This window comes from Chelonoidis abingdonii, chromosome 25 (genome assembly GCF_003597395.2).
Source record: "Chelonoidis abingdonii isolate Lonesome George chromosome 25, CheloAbing_2.0, whole genome shotgun sequence".
Lineage (NCBI taxonomy): Eukaryota > Metazoa > Chordata > Testudines > Testudinidae > Chelonoidis > Chelonoidis abingdonii.
In genome coordinates, this window is record NC_133793.1 from 6,797,318 (window position 1) to 6,818,020 (window position 20,703).

Consider the following 20,703-nt stretch of genomic DNA (forward strand, 5'->3'; position numbering starts at 1 on the left):
GACATGGCCCAGCCAATGGCAGAGACAAATCTGGGGAGAGACAATACTTTATTCAAAAACAAAAATGAGGAACAAATGAGTATGTTCAGGAACTGACACAGGCTTTCATTGGAATGGTTCCGGACTGTACATTAAACATGTGTATGACTGCACATGGAAAGAGACAGAACCTACAGCATCTGCACTCACAAAGTGTTACAGGTGTGGGATAGGGATCAACCGTGCCATGGGGAAAGTCCCCTTTCTGATGATCATGGGTTGCCCTTTAGAACAAAACAGTCAACAAAGCCAACTAGGAAATGCATCTGGTTATATAATACATTCCATACACACTGGGCCAAACCCTTGTGGTTCTCGCTCAGCCGGCGTTCTGCCGCAGTGAAGTCTGCAGGGTTTGGCCATGGAGTATTTTGGGATCTCCAAGTCATGGGAACAGAGTCATGGTATGTGGGAGACAGACTCTTTCCAAATACATGGCTCAGCAAGCTGACAACAAAAAGCCATTCCTGCTCCGTGGAGGGGAGCCCATTCCTGGTGTTCAAAGCACCAGGCTGCTTCCCTGCCACTCAGTTCAGCCACAAATTATCAACTAATCTTTTAAAGAAAAGTACATAAAACAAAAAAATCAGTCTGGCTGCAATTTCCCTCTCAGGCTCAGTCAGCAGAAATGGAGTTCTTCTGGATGAGGGCTGGGTAATAACCCCTTCAGTACATATAATCTCCTCTTTAGCATGGGGCAGATATTGAACATGTGACTTCACCAAGAGTTTTCAAGTTGAAAAATAAACCTCTTCACTGTAGCTAACTCTTATTCAGATGAATGTGACAAATAAGGTCCCAGTGGAAGTAACAAGTTAACCATAAGAAACGTCTATGCCACAGTGGAGCTAGCGCTTTCCCAGGCAGCTCACATGATGATTCCTCTCCTGCAGTGGATCGGACACAGTCCAGCTAGTCCCAGAGAATGCTGCTCCTCCATAACAAGGTGAGCATACTCTGCATCCCCCTGAAACAGTTTCCTATCGCTCAGGAGTCCCCAGCCTTTGTTTCAGGATCAAATACTACAAGACAAAAAGGAAATCAAATGATGATATTGCTTAAATCCTGCTAGACTTGAAACCAGAGAAGCACCTGTCTCTGCAGGTTACCCAGCTACCACTGGAGTTCTCATATGTGGTGAGAAATCCTTAAACATTGAAAGGAATGCAACTGAGGCTTGTAGGGCTAGATTTAGGCATCTTCCTCCCTCTGCTGGCTACTTGCTCATGGCCAGGCAAAGTGCTCTAATATGCAAAGGATCTGTCCTTTGGACGTTGCCTATTCGCAAGAGGAGCAAGTGGACAGAGCAGAGGGATGTTGATAAGTATACACACAGCAATAGTCACACGCAACCAAGCACTTTACAAACGTAATTAAGCTGAGCATGCATGCACACCCTCTGGGCGTGCCCACACAACCCGTGTGTGCACATGCACGCACACGATAGGTGAAGATCCTAAATCCCCATTTTATAGACACAGAACCTGAGGCACAAATTGCAAGGTCCCACAGCAAGTCAGGAACAAAAGTCAGGAATACCTCACCCTCAGTCCTAGGTTTAGGCAATTAGAAATCTCTCCCCCTTTGTGCCTATAGTTAGAAATAAGCCCCAGCGCGCCAGGTTTACCGGTGTTGAGGTGCCTAGCAGAGTAACAGGCATTTTAGACAACATCCTCCACATTTAATTGTTTCAGAGTAGGTTATGGTGTAAGATTGTCAACCTTCAGTGTCCTTCAGCAGCAGGAACTCTTACTAAGAAACACACTGATGACTGCATTATTAATCCCATCCACTGTTGCAGGGAAAACACAGAATTCTGTATGCACATCTTGGTAGGAAAGGAAGGGAAACTGAGGTAGAGGTCTAGTGGTTGAAGCAAAGGACTTCCAGGAGAGTCAGTATTCCTGTATTCTACCTCTGCTCTGCCACTGACTTAACTGTCTGACCTCAGGCAAGTCTCCAAACCTCACCATGCCTTGTTTCCCTATTCATAAAATGGATGTGATAACACTGACCCGTATCTGTAAAGCACTTTGAGACCTTGAAATGGAAGGTACAATATAAGCATTATTCTATCCTTATTTCTTTACTAGCTGATCTTTGCTAATTCACACTCATCCCTGGAGATTAGCACTGAAGACAGATTAGCATGTAAGTGAGAGAATAATAAAGAGAACAATAAAGAAACAACAGACCCTACCTTACAAATGTATTTCGATAAACTAGACGAACAAGTGTGGTTTAGAATATGGACTGCAGTACATTCTAGAAGAGCAGTGAAGTCTTTGTAACACGCCTATAGCTAACCTCAGCCATATCTTCCTCTAATTAGCTGATCTTTACACATGGAAAGTGCTGTACAAGCGTTAAGCATTATCATCTCCTCCAGAGAAGAGAAATGCCCCTTCATCATCTGATTAAGCTCTTATGTAACTGAATGGAAATCCAATCCCCACCACAGTGATTAACTGAAGATTCCTCTTGCAAACATTCGTCTGGACAAGCCAACCTTTGAACACAGCAAGAGGCAAGGACAAGCTCTTACATTCTTACGGCTCACAATAGCTTGTTGCAGCCACAGCAGCTCCATGGCCAAGTGATTTCGATAGCACTGAAGGTCGGGAAGAGTTTGAGGCAGCTCCTGTTTTATGCTCTTGAATGGAAGCTCTGCACAGAAATGGAAAAACAGAGGTTAATCCTATGTAAGCAGTTATTTGATTTTATAGCCTAGCCATGTTCCCTTTAGTCCTCTCGTGTTCAGAGGCCAGACGGGGTGGGAGATACTCTTCCCAAATTCCACCTACCATCCCAGAGGAACTGAATGTTTTGGTAGAACAATCAGCAGTGAAACACTTAACCACCTTAACATACAAACAGATTTCAAAGTCAACAATCCATTACAACAAAGAGAGGCAGGTCACCCCATTTGGAACCAGAACTCTACTTTGTACTATTCTAGCTTCTCATATTGCCATCGTCACTGTAGTAACCAAGAACACATGACTGTTAATCCAAGCCAGTGCACACAGACTCAGAACAAGCTATTTAGAAAATTTACCTTTAATGCATCTTTCATAGAATGTGGGGAATGCAATCAATAATCTTGCTTGGTGTGCAGAGTTATACTATACAGAAGCTAGTGTGTTAATTTTCCTGTGTGGTTACTGCTGCCAAAGCTGGGCCAATCCATTTGTATTATTCACTTTCTGGTTCCATGAGAGGCTGTTTATTTTCTTGTGTCAGTTACATCAAGAAAGAGAGACCTTGGATACTAACCTACTTTCAACTACATCAGAACAAACATGTCCACAAACAGGATAAAAATCAAACACTTTTCCGGGTACAAGCCCTACGCTCTTGAATAAAATCCATCCTGATGGACTATCACAGTTTTCTAGGGCTACAGCCTACAGTCTTTCCAAGACAATATTTCCTAGACTCTGCTCTATAATTGATCATGGTGCATATGCAGAGGGGTTATAACACAGATATTGCCCACCTTGAAGATCTGCAGTTAGTCTCTAGGACCTACAAAGAAAGGAGAGCTACATAAAGCTTGTTCCTAACTTAAGCAGCCCATGCAAGACTATGACCTTAAAGGGTATGCATAAAGCTGCTTGGAATAGAAAAATCTAGCTTGCTTGCGATCAAAGTTTTGCAGAAAAATTTTAATCTGATCTCAAATATACCAAGGGCCTCTCCCTTCCCCTATGCTAATGGAAGAGGTGACATGGAATTTATTTACGCAAACAAAGGTTTAGATAAGAGGGTGTACTTTTCCCTGCAATTGACGCTCACTGGGAAGCAGAACATTTAGAAAATGGGAGGATTTGGATAAGAGGGGTTTCCAGGTGAGAAACCTGGAATCCTGCCCCAAACGGGTTGATCAAGGTTTCTGAGCTGGTGTGGAACCAAGTTTAGTTTGTCCTTGCAGTTAAATAATGTATATCTGCAATGGATAATTTCCTAGTGTAGACAAGACCTTGGAGAGGAGATACTATTTAAACAGGAAACTCATGCGAGGGGGCCCAGACTCCATTTTATGTGATCTCTTGGATGAGATTCATTGCTCTAGTCTCTCTATTGTATTCCTGAGGCTTTTGTCTCCCCAACAATCTAGTTCAGGCAGGTGAGTGTTTTGCCAGGTTACACATGCCATGCTGGAAGGGTTCAGAGGTGCTGGCTATAATGTATATCCCTATTCCTGTTTCTTACCTTGGCTGGCTACAGTAGATCCTATCTCCGGAACAGTGTTGTTCCATACAGATGATGCATTGCTATTGTTCTTCCATTCCGTATTCTTTCCTGATAAACTGCAGTCCTGTCCAGTGGATTTATCTGCATCACACTCTAAATTTTGCTTCACTCTCTTGCTTTCACCTCTTGAGACCATCTGCTCATCTTGAAGCTGGGCTGTAGGTTTCATGCAACTCCTAGAGTCACAATCCTTTTCTGGTTCTAGTGTCTCAAGAGGACAATGCTTTTGCTGCCCTTTAGCCGTGTTGTTATGGTCTTTGGATCCAGACTCTTGATCAATTAATCGCTTTACTTTCATCTGCTTCTGAAGAAACAATGTTTAGAAGTTTAACATGAAGGAGAGTTAATGAACAGAGGGACATAATAAAAAAATTCAACAAGGTTAGGCTCTTCCTGGCTAAGATGATCTTGCTTAGTAGATGTTTGTAACCAGCTCCAATAACTTTCCTCACTACTTTCCAGAAATTCACTCTGCCCAGAAAAGAGTTTTAAATGATCATGGTTTGGGAAATAGTTAACAGTTTATTTCCAAGCTACATTTTTTTTTTTTTTTAATAAAGCTTGTTCATGAGCCATGTTCAAACACTACAAGAGAGCAAGTCTCAGATAGTGCCTGGTTGTATTATGGACAGATGGGGTCTGTCATGGAGAAGAGAGTTTGTTCTTTCCAGGCTTCAGAACCATGATTCAAGTGGTTAACACATGGCTAGGTCAGTGTACAGTGTGAGATGAATGCTTTAATTGTGTCAGAGGACAACCAGGTTTCCCCCAATATGGCTGCATTTATAGCATTTAGCCAGACAATACTTTGAATCCAAGCAAAAATTGTGATAATGAAGTCCAGAAACTACCTGCTACATGCAGAAGTGCTAAATTCTGTTTTAGCTACACCATTTTTTGTAAGAAATCCCTATTCACACAGAACATGCCGATCATATCAGCAATGCTAGCCTTTGCCAGGAGTGACTGCGTACCATGAACTGAATGGACCATACCTTTTGAGGAAAGACAGGCATTGGTATGAAGCGTCCTTTCCACTGCAATGGACCCAAATCCCCTTCAATCTCCTTTACCATGTTCTCATAGTCCTCCTGTAAGCTTCGGAACCTCTTCCTCACAAGAAAACCCCTGACATAGGCCTACGAAGGATAAGACAGAGATCCCTAAATAGTCATAGAGATGGTTGACCACATTTCCCAACACAGAGAAGATTTGCAGATGCTTCAGAAGGAATAAACAGAACAGGGCAATTCCCTGTTGTTCACTCCCAGCTTCTGGCATTAGAGGTAGGGCTACCCAGAGCATCGGGTTGTGTCCCTGACCATCTTGGCTAATGGCCATTGATGGGCCTATTCTCAATTAACTCATCTAATTCTTTTTTGACCCCAGTTATACTTTTGGCCTTCACACCATCCCATGGCAACGAGTTCCACAGGTTGACTGTGTGTTGTGTGAAGAAATACTTCCTTATGTTTGTTTTAAACCTGCTGCCTATTAATTTGAGTGACCCCCTAGTTATTGTGAAATAACACATCCCTGTTCACTTTCTCTACACCATTTGTGATTTTATAAACCTCTATCATATCCTCCCCTCTACTCAGCTCTTTTCAAAGATGAACAATCCTAATCTTTTTAATCTCTCCTTGTATGGACGCTGTTCCAGTCATTCTTGTTGTCCTTATCCTAATCTTTTTAATCTCTCCTTGTATGGACGCTGTTCCAGTCATTCTTGTTGTCCTTCTATGGGCCTCTTCCAATTCTGCTATATCTTTTTTCAGACGACGTGATCCGAACTACATGCAACATTCAAGGTGTGGGCATACCAATGGTTTATGTAGTGGCATTATGATATTTTCTGTTTTATCTATCTCTTTCCTAATGGTTCCTAACATTACTATTACTTCACAACATCTTAGATTATTAGAATGGAAACAATCATTAATAAAATCTTAGGGCCCAATGCTGCAAACGCTATAAAGCATGATGCTAACTACCACGGTAGTCCCACTTAAGTCAGATAGACTACCCATGGCCATAAGCATTATATCTGGTAGTGAATATTTGCAGGATCAGGCCCTAACTTATTGTTGCTGCTTAGGCAACTTGTTGGTTTATTTTTGTATTTCTTCTGGCTAGACAGGGAAAACAGCCCATCAGTTTCACTGTGTTTCTAGTCAGTGTCACTTTCTAGATGAAAGTGATTAATCTGAAGAGGGGAAGAAAAAAAAAAAAGAGAGAGAGAGAATAAGCAAAGCTCCAATGACGACAATGTCCGAGAAAGGCATCCGCTCTTTAAGGAACATGTGACATATTCATACCATATTGGGGCTTTTCTACAATGTCTCATACCATGGAGCTACTCAGAAACGGCTTCTATGCTTTAAATTCACACCCTTCCTTAATCCAAATTAACTTTCAACTGCAAACAAACTCTGAATCGTCCACTTTGAAGTGGATGGGAATTTTGCCACTGACATCAGTTGTGCAGGATCAAGGCCCCTAATGTTATTTGTATATTGTGCCTGTTTCTATGAAACACACAGGAAAAAACACTCAAGACAGGAGCACCAAGGAGCTGTGATACTCTCAGTGAAACTAGAGCAGAGGGGCAAACTCAGCCCTGGAGTAAGAGAACAGCCCACCACTGCCTTCAGTGGTGCTGCACCCGCTTACAGCAGGGGCTAAGCATAAGCACAAGAAACAGCAGGAGCTGGGGCAGCAGAAATAGATTAAGAGAATTTTGTCCCTTGTCTCCCCAAGATGTGTCTACACTCGAATGTACCACCCCAGATATACAGTCATCCCCACCGGGTCCTGCCCTAGCCCCAGATGCACCACCCTACTCCTCAGATACACAGCCCCCTCGAGACCTGCCCCAGATGCCCCCCCCCACTCCTCAGACATACAGCCCCCCTCCCCCACAGACACCCCCCACAATTCTCAAACACAGCCCCCCTAGACACTGCCCCAAGAATGCAATCACCCCACCTTCAGATATAACAGACAAGCCCCCCTCCCCAAGACACCCCCCACACTTCTCAGATCATACAGCCCCCCGAGGCCTGCCCCATGATGCATCAACCCCAACTCCTCAGATATAAGCCCCCTCCCGCCAGATCGCCCAACGCACCCCCACACTCCCCGAATTAACAGCCCCCTCCCCCCAGAATCCCTGCCCCAGATGCCTCCACCACACCTCCTCAGATATACAGCCCCCTACACCTCCCCGATCTGCCCCAGACGCACCCCACATCCTCAGATATACCAGCTCTCCGCCCAAATCTGCCCCAAGACGCACACCCCCAACACTCCTCAGATATACAGCCCTCCCCCAGACCGGCCCAGATGCACCCCCACACTCCATCAGAAATTCAAAACTACCAAAAGCCCCCCCCCCCCCCCCCCCCCCCCGAATCGCCCAGACGACCCCCCACTCCTCAGATATACAGCACCCCTCCCCCCCGATCTGCCCCATGACGCACACCCCCACTCCCTCAGATATACAGCCCCCCTCCCCCCAGAACCACCCCCCACTCCTCAGATACTACAGCCCACCTCGCCGAGACCTTCCCCAGCTGCACCACTCCCCGCATACACACCCCCCCGGCCTCCCCCAGCTGCGCCCCCCCGAGCCTGCCCCATCTTATCCCCAATACCCGCCCCGCCCGCGCGCCTCACCTGCAGCCTCGTCACCCCCTTCACCAGCCGTTGCTGCTCCGGCGCCATCTCCCACCGAACCGGTGCGGCGCTGCCTGGTAACCGGGCTCCGACCGATGGCGTCATCGCGTGGCGACAGCAGGCAGGGGAGGGGGGGGCGCCCTCCCGCCCCCGCCCCGCAGCGTCTGCCCTCTGGCGGTCACGTGCGGGGAGCAGCCCCATTACTGTCGGTCCCACCCAAATCCACCCACGCGGGGCTGGCAGTGGGCAGCAGGGGAAGGGCAGTGAGTGGCCCCATGGCCACGTGCCACGCAGGCTGGGGGCTCCCCCTCTGAACCCCTAACCACTGGAAGTAGTGACCCTCTGGAGGGGCAAAAGGGGGCCCAAGTCCCCCGACCAGCTGGGTGATGTAACAGCAGAGCCCCATTCCTGCTGGCAGGCTGGAGGGGTGGCCAGGCCAAATGCAAGCAAATGGTATTGTGACCAAGCACAGGGCATCACTCTGTCCCTCAGATTTGGGGTAGCTGGGCCAGTAACTTGGCCCCCTCCTTAGCAAAATTCTCGGTGCACCCCTGCCCGGAACCCACTGCTTTCCAAGGGAAACTTTGCCTCAGTCTGTGGTAAAGTATCTCCCAGTGCTTTACCCTCATGCCTCCTCCATTCATCCTCATCCCCATGTTACAGATGGGCTAACTGAGGCAGAGAGCGGTTAATATACAAGATTTGCAAAACAGGAGCAAGCCTCACTATTTAGGAGCCTAATCCAAGACATTGTAAAGGAGGGGGAACATGCTCAGCCTTTTTTGGAAATCATGCAGGTGTCTCACATTGGACACCCAGTACCATGTCACTTCTGAAAATCACAAGCCTAGGGCAGATGCAGGAACTGAACCCAGGAGTCCTGGCTACTCACTCCTGTTTTAAACTTCCGTCCATTTTTCCTTCTTTACACATTAATTAAAGTGCTGGGAAACAGCAAAATACCACACCTAGTTTATTTACATTACAATTTCATTATTTAGTGCTACATTCTACTACTAGAAAAACATTCTGACATGTAAACATACACTCATCTATTCACCTTCAGTGTCAAATTGGAGCAGCTTAGCTGTTTAAAACTGGATATGTGTGTAAATGTAGAAATGTTAGTTGTTTAAACTCCTCTCATCTTACATTTGGTGTCTGGTCTAGCAAAGCCACCACTTCTATCCTTGTTGGAATGGAAATATTACCCAGCCCCTACAGAAAGAATTTCTACAAAAGGCCTGGGGTATTTTGCAAGGCTTTGTGATGTAGCTGTTTGTCCACTAGGAGCCAGACTGAAACCCACCAAACTCATATCACTCACAGCCCCTCAAATGGTCCAGACAGAACATTTCATTTTCAGGCTGTGGGATTCAATCTCCCATTAACAATGCTTTGTTTGCTATGGCACTTTTTATCCAGGAATCTCAAAAAGCTTTATACAAGGTTGCTCAAGTATCATTAACCCCATTTTTAAAAAGAAGGGGGAAGAAAAAACTCAGGCACAGAGAGGTGCAGCGACTTGCCCAAGGTCACATCGTGAGCTGGGAAGAGATCAGGAGAGAGAACCCAGCACTGCTGATGCCCCATTTTTCCTCTACGATTTTCTTGTTTACTTTTCAAGTTATCTTGACAGTGTTTGGCCTTTTTGGATGCTCTAAAAATCCTGGATTTTGATACAAAATTATTAGACAACATGCCCCTCCCCCATCCCACCCCCAAAACCCCTTCTCTTAGGGGTGTCCTTCCTTTTATACTCCTACATTTCTGTACAGTTCAGAGGGGCCATGACAGAGAGTCAAGCTGGTGGAGCTTTCCCTTGGCTCCAGAATCCTCAATGCTGCCCTCTGTTGCTTATGGAGGGATCAGGCAGCCAGCTAGGCAGTGGCAGCATCCTCCAGGTCTGGATTCTCTGCTAAGTGCAGCTTTTGGCTGAGTTTTATGTTAAGGAAGAAGAATAACTGATCAAGCTGCAGCCTCATCACTGACAAGATCCCTGGGAGGAGAGGCTGGAGCTCCTAACACAAACCTTCTAACTGAGCCAGTCTCTGTACCCAGTAGCAACAGCACCAGAACCAGGAGAACCCAGGGGCCATCGCTCCTCCACTTTTTAACATGGGCATGGTTTGGGGAGGTGGGGGGCAGTGTTGCCCCCCTAAACTGCAAGCCTTGGGCAGGCATGGAGTGGTGCTAGCAGGGGCTGGGCCGTTCCATGCTTGCCCAAGGCTTGCAGTTTGGAGGGGCAACGCCACCGTCTCCCGCCCAAACTACATCCATGTTAAAAAGTTATGGGCATGGCCCCATAACCCCACCAGTCCAGCACCAGTGCCCCTGCCCCCACTTGTACAAAGGTTCTGGCACCCTTGCTGGTAGCCTGTGCAGCACAGGAACGTAGGACTTGGCAATGGTTTGTACCTGAAGCAAGAGATTCTTCTCCCTCTTATCCTGCACAGACGGTGAGGCAGGATTTCCCATACTGGATCAGACCACCGAGCCACCCTGGCTGGGATTCTGTCTCCAAGAGTGGCCAGTACCACATGCTAATTCAAACTGGTCCCACAGCTATCCAGCTCCTTCATAGACTCAGCCACATTACTCACTCCATTGGTGGCACCTGGTTACCCTTAGAAGTGGATTCCAGCCAACATCCATCACTGCTCCGTCTCAGTGCATTAGGGCTCCCTCTAACCTCTTGCCCACTGATGGGCAAAGCATGGCTTGTGCCACTCAGAGATGTTACTCAGACCTCCAGATCCCACCCTCAGGCTCCTCCTTCCAACCCAACCCTTCCTCTAAAACGGTGTCCTACAGATGTCTTCATGACAGGCTCGCCTGGAAACCTTTGGCACCAGCAGAGTCCTGGCATCTTTGAAACCCCTGGCAATTCCCAAGAAGCCTCCAAGCTCTACAGGGCTCCCTGCCTAGAGTCTCTGGCAGAAGATGATTAGCATCTACTAATGGCATCTCAGATCCAATGCCATGGTCTGAGGAGATATTGGAGAGTGGTGATCAAGTGTCTCAAAGGGGATTCCCTCCTCCCTTCCCTGCCTGAGGGGGTCACCCAGCTGTGCATATACAGAACAGGCCCCCTGAAGAATCCCATGGCCCCCATAGGCCCCGGCAGAAGGATACATGGAGTTGCTGAGCTCTTCCAACTGAAAAGGGAAACAGAAGCATCATTAGAACAAGCACAAGCAGCTCTGACAAAGGGAACAGGGCCCTACTTTGCCTTTGAAGATCCTTAGGGGGCATTATCTGTATTGTGGTAGCCCCCAGAAGGGGTCGGGGCCCTGTTGCGCTAGTCACTAAGAGCAGCACGGTCTAAGTGCGGGGCTTGGAGGGAGCAGGGATGCATTCTCGAGGGACGACTCTGGGATTAGCCCACCAGGAGAGAACTCTCTGGTACTCACATTAGTCAGCAGCTGATCTAGGTTACTATCTGCCACCGTCTTCTTCTGGTCCTCAGAGAGCTCCTCCACGTAGACATCCAGGCTGAAGTGCAGGCGCGCCAGCTTCTCCTGCATCTCCCGGACGTGCTCCAGCTGCTCGAAGGAGCACTCCTTCCCTGTGCCGCCCAGGAGGGGGACCTGGTTACACTCAATCACCAAGACACATCCCCTTGCAGTAGAGATTCCTAACCAGCTCTCCTGGGGTTTCCCATTACAGATAGGCTGGGCTTGCCCCAGGCATCACACAACTGCTAAGAGGAGCCTCCCAGATTAGCCAGATCTTCCAGTGCCAGCCATGGTGGCTCTGGATGGCCCTAGCTCCCAGCACCCCAGGGCCAGGCACTGATGCTTTGGGGACCCCATTCAGGCTGATGAACCCCCCTTTAGAGGAATTGCCCCCTGCTTACCAAAGGCCTGCAGTCTGCCCAAGTGGAAGTCATTGAGCAGGTTCAGCAGCCCACCCTCCATCTCATAAACATCCGAGACGTCGGTCAGGAAGGAGTGCTGCAGAGGGGCCCCCAGTGCTGCGCCCCCACTGCCCCCAGGCTGAGGTAGACGAGATTTCTCTTTGTTCACCCTAGATAGAAAATACAAACCCACATGAACATTGGCTGGAGGCTTTTCCATGCCGAGAGATGCAGCCCTTGTCGTTCTTCCAAGGAGCTCATGGTTCTTTGCAAGTACAGCAGCCTGCTATTTACAGATAAAGGGAGCTAGTGCTGCAGCTCCAGTCCTAAAAAACAATTTCTGGAGCGTGTTCCCGGCATTTGCAGTAAGTGATGGTACTGGAACACTGCTTCACCTTCCACAAAAGTGCCTGGCCGGCATCGCAGAGCATTTGGGCACAACTCGAGCCCTGGGTAGCTCAAGCAGGAGTGACCTGTGTGGTTCTGTTGCTTGCAATCTCCGGTTTAATAACTGGGGACATGCAGCATTTGTAATGCAGGCTCCTTGTCATCCCAGCCCCCAGCACTGACCTTTTGAATTTGGCCCGTTGCTTTGGGGAGGGCAGATGAGGCAGCCCCAGAGAGAAGGTGGTGCTTTTGCTGGTGGGGACGGGCAGTTTGCGCAGAGCGCTGGACGACACAGGCTGAGCTAAGGCAGGCTTCGGACTCCTCTTCTTCTTGTCTTCCATCTTGAGAACACGATCCCCAGGCTGAGGCCAGTCGCAGGCTCAGTAACCCACTGCAGCAAGGAACCTCTGGGCAGTAAAAGGAGACAAAGCCCCTCTTTCACCCACTTTCTCCAGCTTCAGCTATTCAAGTGCAGACAGAAGCTGCTCCCGTGTGGATCACCTACAACAGGGGTAATCAATCAGCGGACCGCGAGCCAAGCCAGACTGCCAGACGCTTTTGAACAGACCCCCAAGATCTTTTTAATTTACTTATTTTTTTATTATTTTCTCCGGAATCTGGACTGAGAAATTTGGACCTTGACCATTCCACTGATGACAGACCTCAGCTGCAGGTCTCAGCTGGGAGACTCAGGCCTGTAGTGGCTCTTGCTCTTAGGTCCATGCGAGCTGAAGGTCACTATTTTGGTTTTGCATCTCACCCAGAAGAGGACACCCCCCTGGTGGCATAGGACCCCTAGCACCATGCTGAGGCACTGGGGTCAATACTACTTTCACCCACAGCCTCTGCGTTACCACTGGAGGTCTCCTGTCAAGGTACAGTGCAGGCCACAGAACACTGACTAGTTACTGCCCCAGCAAGCTGCAGTAACCACAGTATCATTTTCAAACCAGTCACTATGTTGCGCGGGGCCTGTTGCACTTACCCAGCCTGACCCTGCTTAACAAGATCAGATGAGATCACAGCCTGAGGGGATGTATTTGCTTCTCAAGGCTTGAGAAAAAATATTTAGATACCCACATATCCAAACAAGCACGTACCCTGGGTCTCTCTCTCTCTCTCTCTCCCCCTTTCCCCCTCCCCTTGGTGCCTTTCCCAAAGTTTTACTTTCTCTTCTTTCTACATCTGTCCCCTAAAATATTAAAATGCACTCTATGTGTGAATATATTTGTACATTTCAAGGGTCTCTTTATATCTAACAAGACAGGGAGGTGGGGGCAAAGAAATGAAGCAGCTATTCAATTTTTCTCCAAGCATTGTATAAAGATGTTCGTGTTTAAGAATCAAAATCCTGGTTTTTAAAAGTGACATTCTCAAGCAAGCATTTAACACTGATCAGTTATAATCTCAACCAGCAGATTGTGTCTTCCTATTATGGATACTCAGAGGGCCTAAATCAGCATAGCTCCATTGAAGTCAGGAGCTGGACAATTTACACCCAGCCCATTGACATCTATGGAGCTATGTTGATTTACACCAGCTTGGGATCTGGCCCATTACATTCAAACAGAAGAGGCTAGGCTGGAAAAGCAGGCTGAAGCTCAGAGTAAGAGTCCAGGTCAAGAAGAGAGGGTCAATGACATTTTGGGGGTTTTTAAAGGCAAGAGGAATTAGATGAGGGTGTTGATGACCCTTGCTCTGGGTTTATTTCTATTTAATTAATTACCTGCAGTGATTTTTTACCTGCACAAGTTAGTATAATTTACAAACAACATTTTATATTTAAATGAACAAATGAAAGACTGCTCAGTCATTTTGTCTATTTGTTAAGAATTAGGCAAAAGGGGCCCCAGGGAGCAAACTGTGCACCCCCCCAGAGATGGGGCAGGGCAAGATTCACATATCCCAACATTCCACAAGTCTGCAGGGGAGGGGTGGGGGGGAATCACATCAGGCAGGGAAAGATTATTTGGATCTCCAGCCTCAGCAAAGACCATCAGCCAGGGGCTAATTAGTTCCAACTGAAAGGGTTTGTTTTGTTTTAAACATACACCTGACAGGAGGTCACCGAATGACGACAGCTTTAATGTACCGCTGACATGGGATTTGAACCTGTGACCAAGACATGAGGGCTCTATCTCATCACTCTAAGCAGTGCAGAACTCTCTTTAATTCTTTAGAGACTGTACATTTCAGCGCAGGGCTTGTGTGTGTTTGTACAATGCCTCCTTTCACAATGGAGCCCAGATCCCAATCACGGCCTCTAGGCACTACTGCAGTCTAGGATTCCTAATTACTCTGGATTGCTTCTAGGACCAGATTTAGCATGGGAACACTTTGGCAGGTCGAACCAACAAGCCCAAACCCAGCCCTGTGGCTATATCTCAGCAGAACAGGCGTTCCTTCCAACTTTTATACCGGCACCATTGATCAAGCTTTAATAAAACATAGCAGGGCTCCTGCTAATCTTCCTCCATGCTCATTTCCCATTGTTCTGTACAATAGCACCTCAGCTGAAGGGCTAGCTGCTGGGTCTGATCAAAGCCCAGTCCTAGGCTGTGGAAACAGATCCCTTTTGTTCAGTATGAAAATGGCTGTGATTCATAAGTTACCCAGACAGTTATTTCAGAGTATCTCGTTTAAAAAATAAAAAGCAGCATATTCACTCCATTTAGCTCCATCCCCCAGACATTGGACAGTCAATTAGCAGATTCAGACCCTATTTTCATTTCCACCCTAGCGTTACAAGCCTGGGGATTAGCCGCACCCGGGGAGCCAAAGTCCAGAGAAGAGAAATGTCACAGTGTGAGATCAAGATGACACCACCAGCCTCCCCTCCCCTCTCCCCAGAAAATTGCAGGACTCCCGCACCATGGTCTCTAACCTCCCTGTTCCCCTCTCAAAACCTCACAGCAGAAGCAGCTGCAGAATAAAGCTGCACAAGCCCCGTGCACGCAACAGAATCCGCAGAGCAACAATGCAGCCGGGCAGCGTTCCAAAACGGAACGTTCGGCCTCCCTCCGTTCCACCACCCCTCCCTTCCCGTGCCGTGCCGTGCCGTGCCAAGCCAAGAGCCCTAAGAGGTGAAACTGACCTGAGTGAAACCCCCCGTACTGAGGCTACAGCAACTGACCCCGTTCTGCTCCCAGCGGCGCAGCGCCCTGCAAGACTCGGTGTCAACAGCAGCCGGGCCCACGCAACAATTTGCATTTAAAGGGGAAGGGGAGGGCAGGGAGCTGTCCGGAGCTAGGGTCACTCACACGACGAGGGACAGATTTTGACTTATTTCCCCTGTAACTTCTCCCCTGCCCTGACTTCAGTGAGGCAGCGGCTGACTGCCACCCGTTTCATGAGAGCGGAGTTCAAGCCCAGCGGTTGGATTTCATGTCCTTGGGGTCTCCTGCCTGATTTCATTGTCAGGGAGATGGGTGCAACCTAGAACAGCTCCAGTGGCGTGGAAACTGGTGTGAGACAGGATCTCTGTCACAGGCACGGGGTGCTGCCAGTGTCACTTCACAGCTGGCACAGGGGTTCTGAAACTTTTCTCCTGGTGACCCCTTTCGCACAGCAAGCCTCTGAGTGCGACCCCCCGCAATTAAAAACACTTTTTTATATATTTAACACCATTATAAATGCTGGAGGCAAAGCAGGGTTGGGGGTGGAGGCTGCCAACTCCTGACCTCCCCCTGAAATAACCTCACAACCCCCTGAGGGGTCCTGAACCCCAGTTTGAGAATCCCTGCTCTGTCACACTCTCACCCTTTCTTTTCCTATATGGAATATATTCCAATTTTCCTTTTAGCAGAAATGTGTATTGAAACCTCTAGACTCATTAAAATGAGATGATGTTGCTGGGCCTCACAATTTTATCTTGAGTCTCACAACATAGGGTCTTTTTTTCCTAAAGCCTCAGCTCAGGGAGTCATGTGATTATCTCAGCGTAAAAGAAAAGTCAGCTTCTAGCCCTCCTGGCTGCAGACAAAAGCTTGAAAATGTGATCCCCTAAAAGCACAAAATTCGACATATACTATTTTAAAAAATTAAGCTATTCTCCTGACTTTTGGGGCCTGACATGATTTTTTTAACACTTAAGGAATGTCTATATAGCATTTTGGAGTGAGCCTCCCAGCCTGGGGTCTAAAGACATGGGCCAGGGGGGCTTGTGCTAGAACACTAAAAATACCAGTGTTGACAGTGCTTTGAAGTTTCAGTTTGAGAGGGAGTTTAGGCTTTGAAGCATGGGGGATGGGGTCATCTGTCTGTTGACCCAGGCTGGGAGGCTTGGTCCAAAATACTGTGTAGACATATATTTAAAGTTCACTGTGGCAAACAGGGCAATCTCCTGGATGAACCTTACTGAATTAAATTCAATACCTTTGGTGTTGATGGTATTAAAATACAGTTGTTTATAGGTCATTATGGGATTGTATGTAATTTTCCTATGAGCCATGACTAACGTAAATCTTGGGAAATGGTAGGAACTTCAAATGACTTTTTGAAACAATATGAACTTTTAAAATTAAGTGGGTTTCCCGGGAAATCCCTAGGAGGCAGGAGTAGTATGCTAATATAATTCCTCCAATTAGTCAATAACTTGTCTTATGGAAGTTTTGCCTCCAGGAAAGGACCCATTGTCTGGCTGATTACCTTTTCATGGTCTCTTTGAAGAACCCCTTTGTGGATAAAGGACTCACTCACCGATCCACAATCCACTGATCTTGATCTGAGCAAAGGTGTCAACAAAACTGAAGCCACTGGAAAACACCTGTGTGGGGATTTGAAGGGCTGCTCGCCAGCCAGAGCCCATGTTGGAGTTGGGGTGATCTCTGGAAAGCTTATTAGCATGTGTGGAGGTTCTTTAATTGTCTTTACTATGTTTTGTCTGTATTGCTTTTACCTTGAGACGAAAACGTGCTTGCGACCGTTCAGCCTGGAAATACCCTGGTCAGAACGGAGAGAACCACGGGTCTCCACCCAATAGAGGCCACAGCTGGGGAGCCGGCAGCCTAGAGTGGGTGCCCTGCTGGACCACAGAGGAGGAATGCAGGTGCAGTTGCCCTGAACTGATGTAGGATAATACTAAATTACATATTAAAATATATAGTATCCATGTTATATGTTGTATTGGTAAAATTATTCTAGAAAGCTATTAATACTTTACTACACGTGCTGTAGCATTAATATCATCCCTTTATATCATGATTTTAAACAGACTTTTAATATTGAAAAAATTATTAAAATATTGACCATGCTAAAACTGATTCTGCTGTTTCTCTTGAACCTTCCATCCTCATGGATCTGGCTCCGGCTCCTGCTCCTGCTGACATTGATGGCAAAACCCTGCTGTACACTGTGTCATATAGGAATTGCCTGTGGGCCCTCGCAGGTAGTGGGTAGGTGCACGTAATGATATAGAGAGGGGAAATATTGCTCCTGACAGGGCCCAGAATGGGCTAGTATGCAGTGGGACAGTGGCATGGCACCTGTCTCAATCTGTCATCTTGTTCTCCACAATCTCAGCTTTCATACATAAAATAAAATAATCATAATAAGTAAGTCTCTAACTGTTATGGTTGTGAATAAAATCTCAAACGTGTGAACCAAGCATATCTACAGCAGAGAGAAATCTGCAGAGCGCCTGGAACAATGATTCAGAGAGGTGTGAACTACCTCATTTCCCTAAGAGAGACTAGCTGAGTGAGGGTTTATTGGACCAACTTCTGTTGGTGAAAGAGACAAGCTTTCCAACTTACAGAGCTCTTCTTCAGGTCTGGGAAAGGTACTCAGTGTCTATTCCCCATGTTAAGTATCCTCACATCTTCTTTTCAAACTGTCTGAAATGGTCCATCTTGATTATCACTAGAAAAGTTTTTTTCTCTCCTGCTGATAATTGCTCATCTTAATTAATTAGCCTCTTAGAGTTGATAGGGCAACTCCCACCTTTTCATGTTCTCCATATGTGTATACATATCTCCTTACTAGATGTTCCATTCTATGCATCTGATGAAGTGGGCTGTAGCCCACAAAAGCTTATGCTCAAATAAATGTGTTAGTCTCTAAGGTGCCACAAGTACTCCTGTTCTTTTTGCAGATACAGACTTAACACGGCTGCTACTCTGAAACCAGTTAAATACAAGATGGAACAGTTTGTTAGGCATAAGGGAATGGGCAACAGGAGATAGATCACTTGATGATTACCTGTTCTGTTCTGTTCATTCTCTCTGAAGCACCTGCCATTGGCCACTGTTGGAAGACAGGATATGGCCTAGATCAGTGGGTCTCAAACTTTTTTACTGGCAACCCCTTTCACACAGCAAGCCTCTGAGTGTGACCCCCCCTAATAAATTAAACTCCCTTTTAAATATATTTAACACCATTATAAATGCTGGAGGCAAGTGGGGTTTGGGGTGAAGGTTGACAGCTCGCGACAACCTATGTAATAACCTCATGATCCCCTGAGAGGTCCCAACCCCCAGTTTGAGAACCCCTGGGCTAGATGGACCTTTGGTCTGACCCAGCATAGCTGTTCTTATGTTCTTAAGGGGTTAACACATACTGAAAAAGACTGAAGTAGACAGTTACTTTTAGCACTCTAACTTGGGCTGAGCTAGCACAAGTTCCATCTGCAGCATAGACGTATCCTGAGTGATGTTGCCTGGGTGATTCACGCAGGCAAAGCTGGCTTTGTGTCTGGAGTCTGGAAAAGCACCATCATTTTCCTAATTTGACTGCTGGCTCAGGGATAAGATGACCAACCCATTCCCTCACAGAAAATGCTCTAAGAATTTCAGCTAGTCTAATGTCCTTAAATCCATGCAGAGCAGATGGGATCTGGGCTTTCACGGCATTGTTGGAAAGATTCCCACATATTAATTGCCCAGAACTCATTGTATCTGTCTTGGATGCATAAAAAGCTGAGTAAAAGCCTGTGGGTCCCAGATGATTTACACAGCCATCCCTTCCATTCCTCAACAAAGAGGGCTACAAACCAGCAGGCATCTGGAGGTTGCCCGGCCATTTAATTCTCACCAAACATATTTCTGATTTTGAGACGGCAATGGCTCAGCCTGTAACAAACCCTTCTCTAACAGGAGTCCAGAGAACAGGCTGACCCTTCATGGCGCCACTGCTTTAGATGAGGCTGTCAGAAAAGGGAACATGTGTAGGGAGATGAAAGCAGCATGGAAGGGGTCCTGCTGCCTTTTGGGGGGAACCTTGGGCTGTGTGTGAGACTGCAGTGAGCAGTGGTCCTGCCACAGCGCAGGGGGTGGACTTGGGTGAATTATTGAGGTCCCTTTCAGCCTTACATTTCTATGAAGATCACAGGCCCTTTCCTTCCCGCACACGACTTGTAACACACGGTACATCAAACCGAAGGAGCTACCTCTTCGGCATGTTCTTCTTCCAGATGGCCTGAACTATGGTTATCAGGAAATGGTAGCAAACTGCGTAGGTGCTCCCATGGCAGATCTCCCACCAAGCTATTTACAGGAATGAAATTTTACCTTTAACTACCACACATGTGCTGTGACTGAGGCCTGCTGCAGCAACAGTGCACTGTCCAGTTAAAGAACCACATTTTATTTGGTAAGGAAATGTTAAAAGCTAGCTGTAAAGGAGGGCTTGGGCCCAGCTGGGTGAACGTAATCCCCCTCTTGGAACACCATATACCAGAGCCTGGAGCAGCCCAGCTACTTGGCAAGGACACAGTGGTCTGTCTCCTGCAGGGGTTCACCACAGGTGCAATACTAGCCTTATGGATGATGCCTCCCAACCCTGCAGTGCTGACAGGCTTCAGCAGCAGGATCCATTTCCAGGACAGCTGTGGAGGTTGGGCATCATTTCCTGATAGGGCTTGGCAGGAAGCACCTTTCTCTTTCAAAAGACACCACCTGCTTTTTGCCCTCCAGTCCTCAGTCCCTTCCAGCTGATCATTAACAGCCATGCCAGGACTGGTGCTTCAGAGGTACCATTTGGGGAGATCGTCAGTCAGTCACACAGCAAGCAGAGGAAAAAAGGCCCTCACAAGGGGGAGGCTGTTGGGACGGCATCAAGAGTCGTCAATTTCCCTCTGACGCCTTACATTTAAAGCCAAGCCTGGCAGTTTTCAGCACCCAAAGGCCTCCGGCTCCGTGGGCTGGTGCATTACTCAATTTTTTGCCTAGCAGCCCAGGGAGAAGCTGTGCTTCCATTGAGATCTCATCCCTTTACATCTCATTAATGGAAATCCCTGCTTCTAGCTCTCCTTGAGCGAGTGTAGGCACCTCTTCCAGCCTGGAGGGACACTCAAAGACAATCCTGACTTGGGTAGGCTGGTTCCTTGCCACCGCCAGCTTCACCAGGAGCAGGAGTGGTTGTTCTGCTTGGGGACAGGATACAGTGCTAGCCCAACTCATGACAGCCACAAGACCTGTGTAAAATTGGGCTCATCTGGAATGACATCTCCACAAGGGCAAAAATCAGAACTGCAGCTCAGTGCCACT

General features: G+C 47.4%; 2 protein-coding genes across 4 annotated transcripts; both read right to left on the reverse strand.

Annotated features, from left to right (window-relative positions):
* Positions 1 to 31: 31 nt before the first annotated feature.
* On the reverse strand, positions 32 to 8,090 carry IQCC (IQ motif containing C). 3 transcript variants are annotated; one of them, XM_032787813.2, is made up of 5 exons: positions 7,975 to 8,090; positions 5,292 to 5,435; positions 4,255 to 4,597; positions 2,585 to 2,706; positions 32 to 1,061 (listed from the first exon to the last, which is right to left on the reverse strand). In XM_032787813.2, exons 1-5 carry the CDS (start codon positions 8,077 to 8,079, stop codon positions 1,020 to 1,022), a joined length of 756 nt encoding a protein of 251 aa, XP_032643704.1. In that variant the 5' UTR covers positions 8,080 to 8,090; the 3' UTR covers positions 32 to 1,019. The 3 variants fall into 3 exon arrangements, with proteins under 3 accessions (XP_032643704.1, XP_032643703.1, XP_032643705.1); XM_032787812.2 differs by having other exon boundaries at positions 4,255 to 4,600; XM_032787814.2 differs by lacking the exon at positions 5,292 to 5,435 and having other exon boundaries at positions 4,255 to 4,600.
* An 833-nt stretch (positions 8,091 to 8,923) lies between these two features.
* On the reverse strand, positions 8,924 to 12,641 carry CCDC28B (coiled-coil domain containing 28B). The gene is made up of 5 exons (XM_032787818.2): positions 12,404 to 12,641; positions 11,834 to 12,003; positions 11,388 to 11,542; positions 11,110 to 11,132; positions 8,924 to 9,909 (listed from the first exon to the last, which is right to left on the reverse strand). Exons 1-5 carry the CDS (start codon positions 12,559 to 12,561, stop codon positions 9,855 to 9,857), a joined length of 561 nt encoding a protein of 186 aa, XP_032643709.1. The 5' UTR covers positions 12,562 to 12,641; the 3' UTR covers positions 8,924 to 9,854.
* Positions 12,642 to 20,703: the final 8,062 nt, after the last annotated feature.

Excerpts from the sequence above, each read along its gene's own strand:
- IQCC (XM_032787812.2), bottom strand. The coding sequence starts at position 8,079 with ATGACGCCATCGGTCGGAGCCCGGTTACCAGGCAGCGCCGCACCGGTT. Across the intron at positions 4,601-5,291 it reads TGCCTGTCTTTCCTCAAAAG|AAGCAGATGAAAGTAAAGCG; the intron begins GTATGGTCCATT and ends TTGTTTCTTCAG. Across the intron at positions 1,062-2,584 it reads CTATTGTGAGCCGTAAGAAT|TATTTGATCCTGAAACAAAG; the intron begins GTAAGAGCTTGT and ends TTTGTCTTGTAG.
- CCDC28B (XM_032787818.2), bottom strand. The coding sequence starts at position 12,561 with ATGGAAGACAAGAAGAAGAGGAGTCCGAAGCCTGCCTTAGCTCAGCCT. Across the intron at positions 12,004-12,403 it reads CAACGGGCCAAATTCAAAAG|GGTGAACAAAGAGAAATCTC; the intron begins GTCAGTGCTGGG and ends TTTTCTATCTAG. Across the intron at positions 11,133-11,387 it reads TAGATCAGCTGCTGACTAAT|TTGGAAGAGCTCAGCAACTC; the intron begins GTGAGTACCAGA and ends TTCCCTTTTCAG.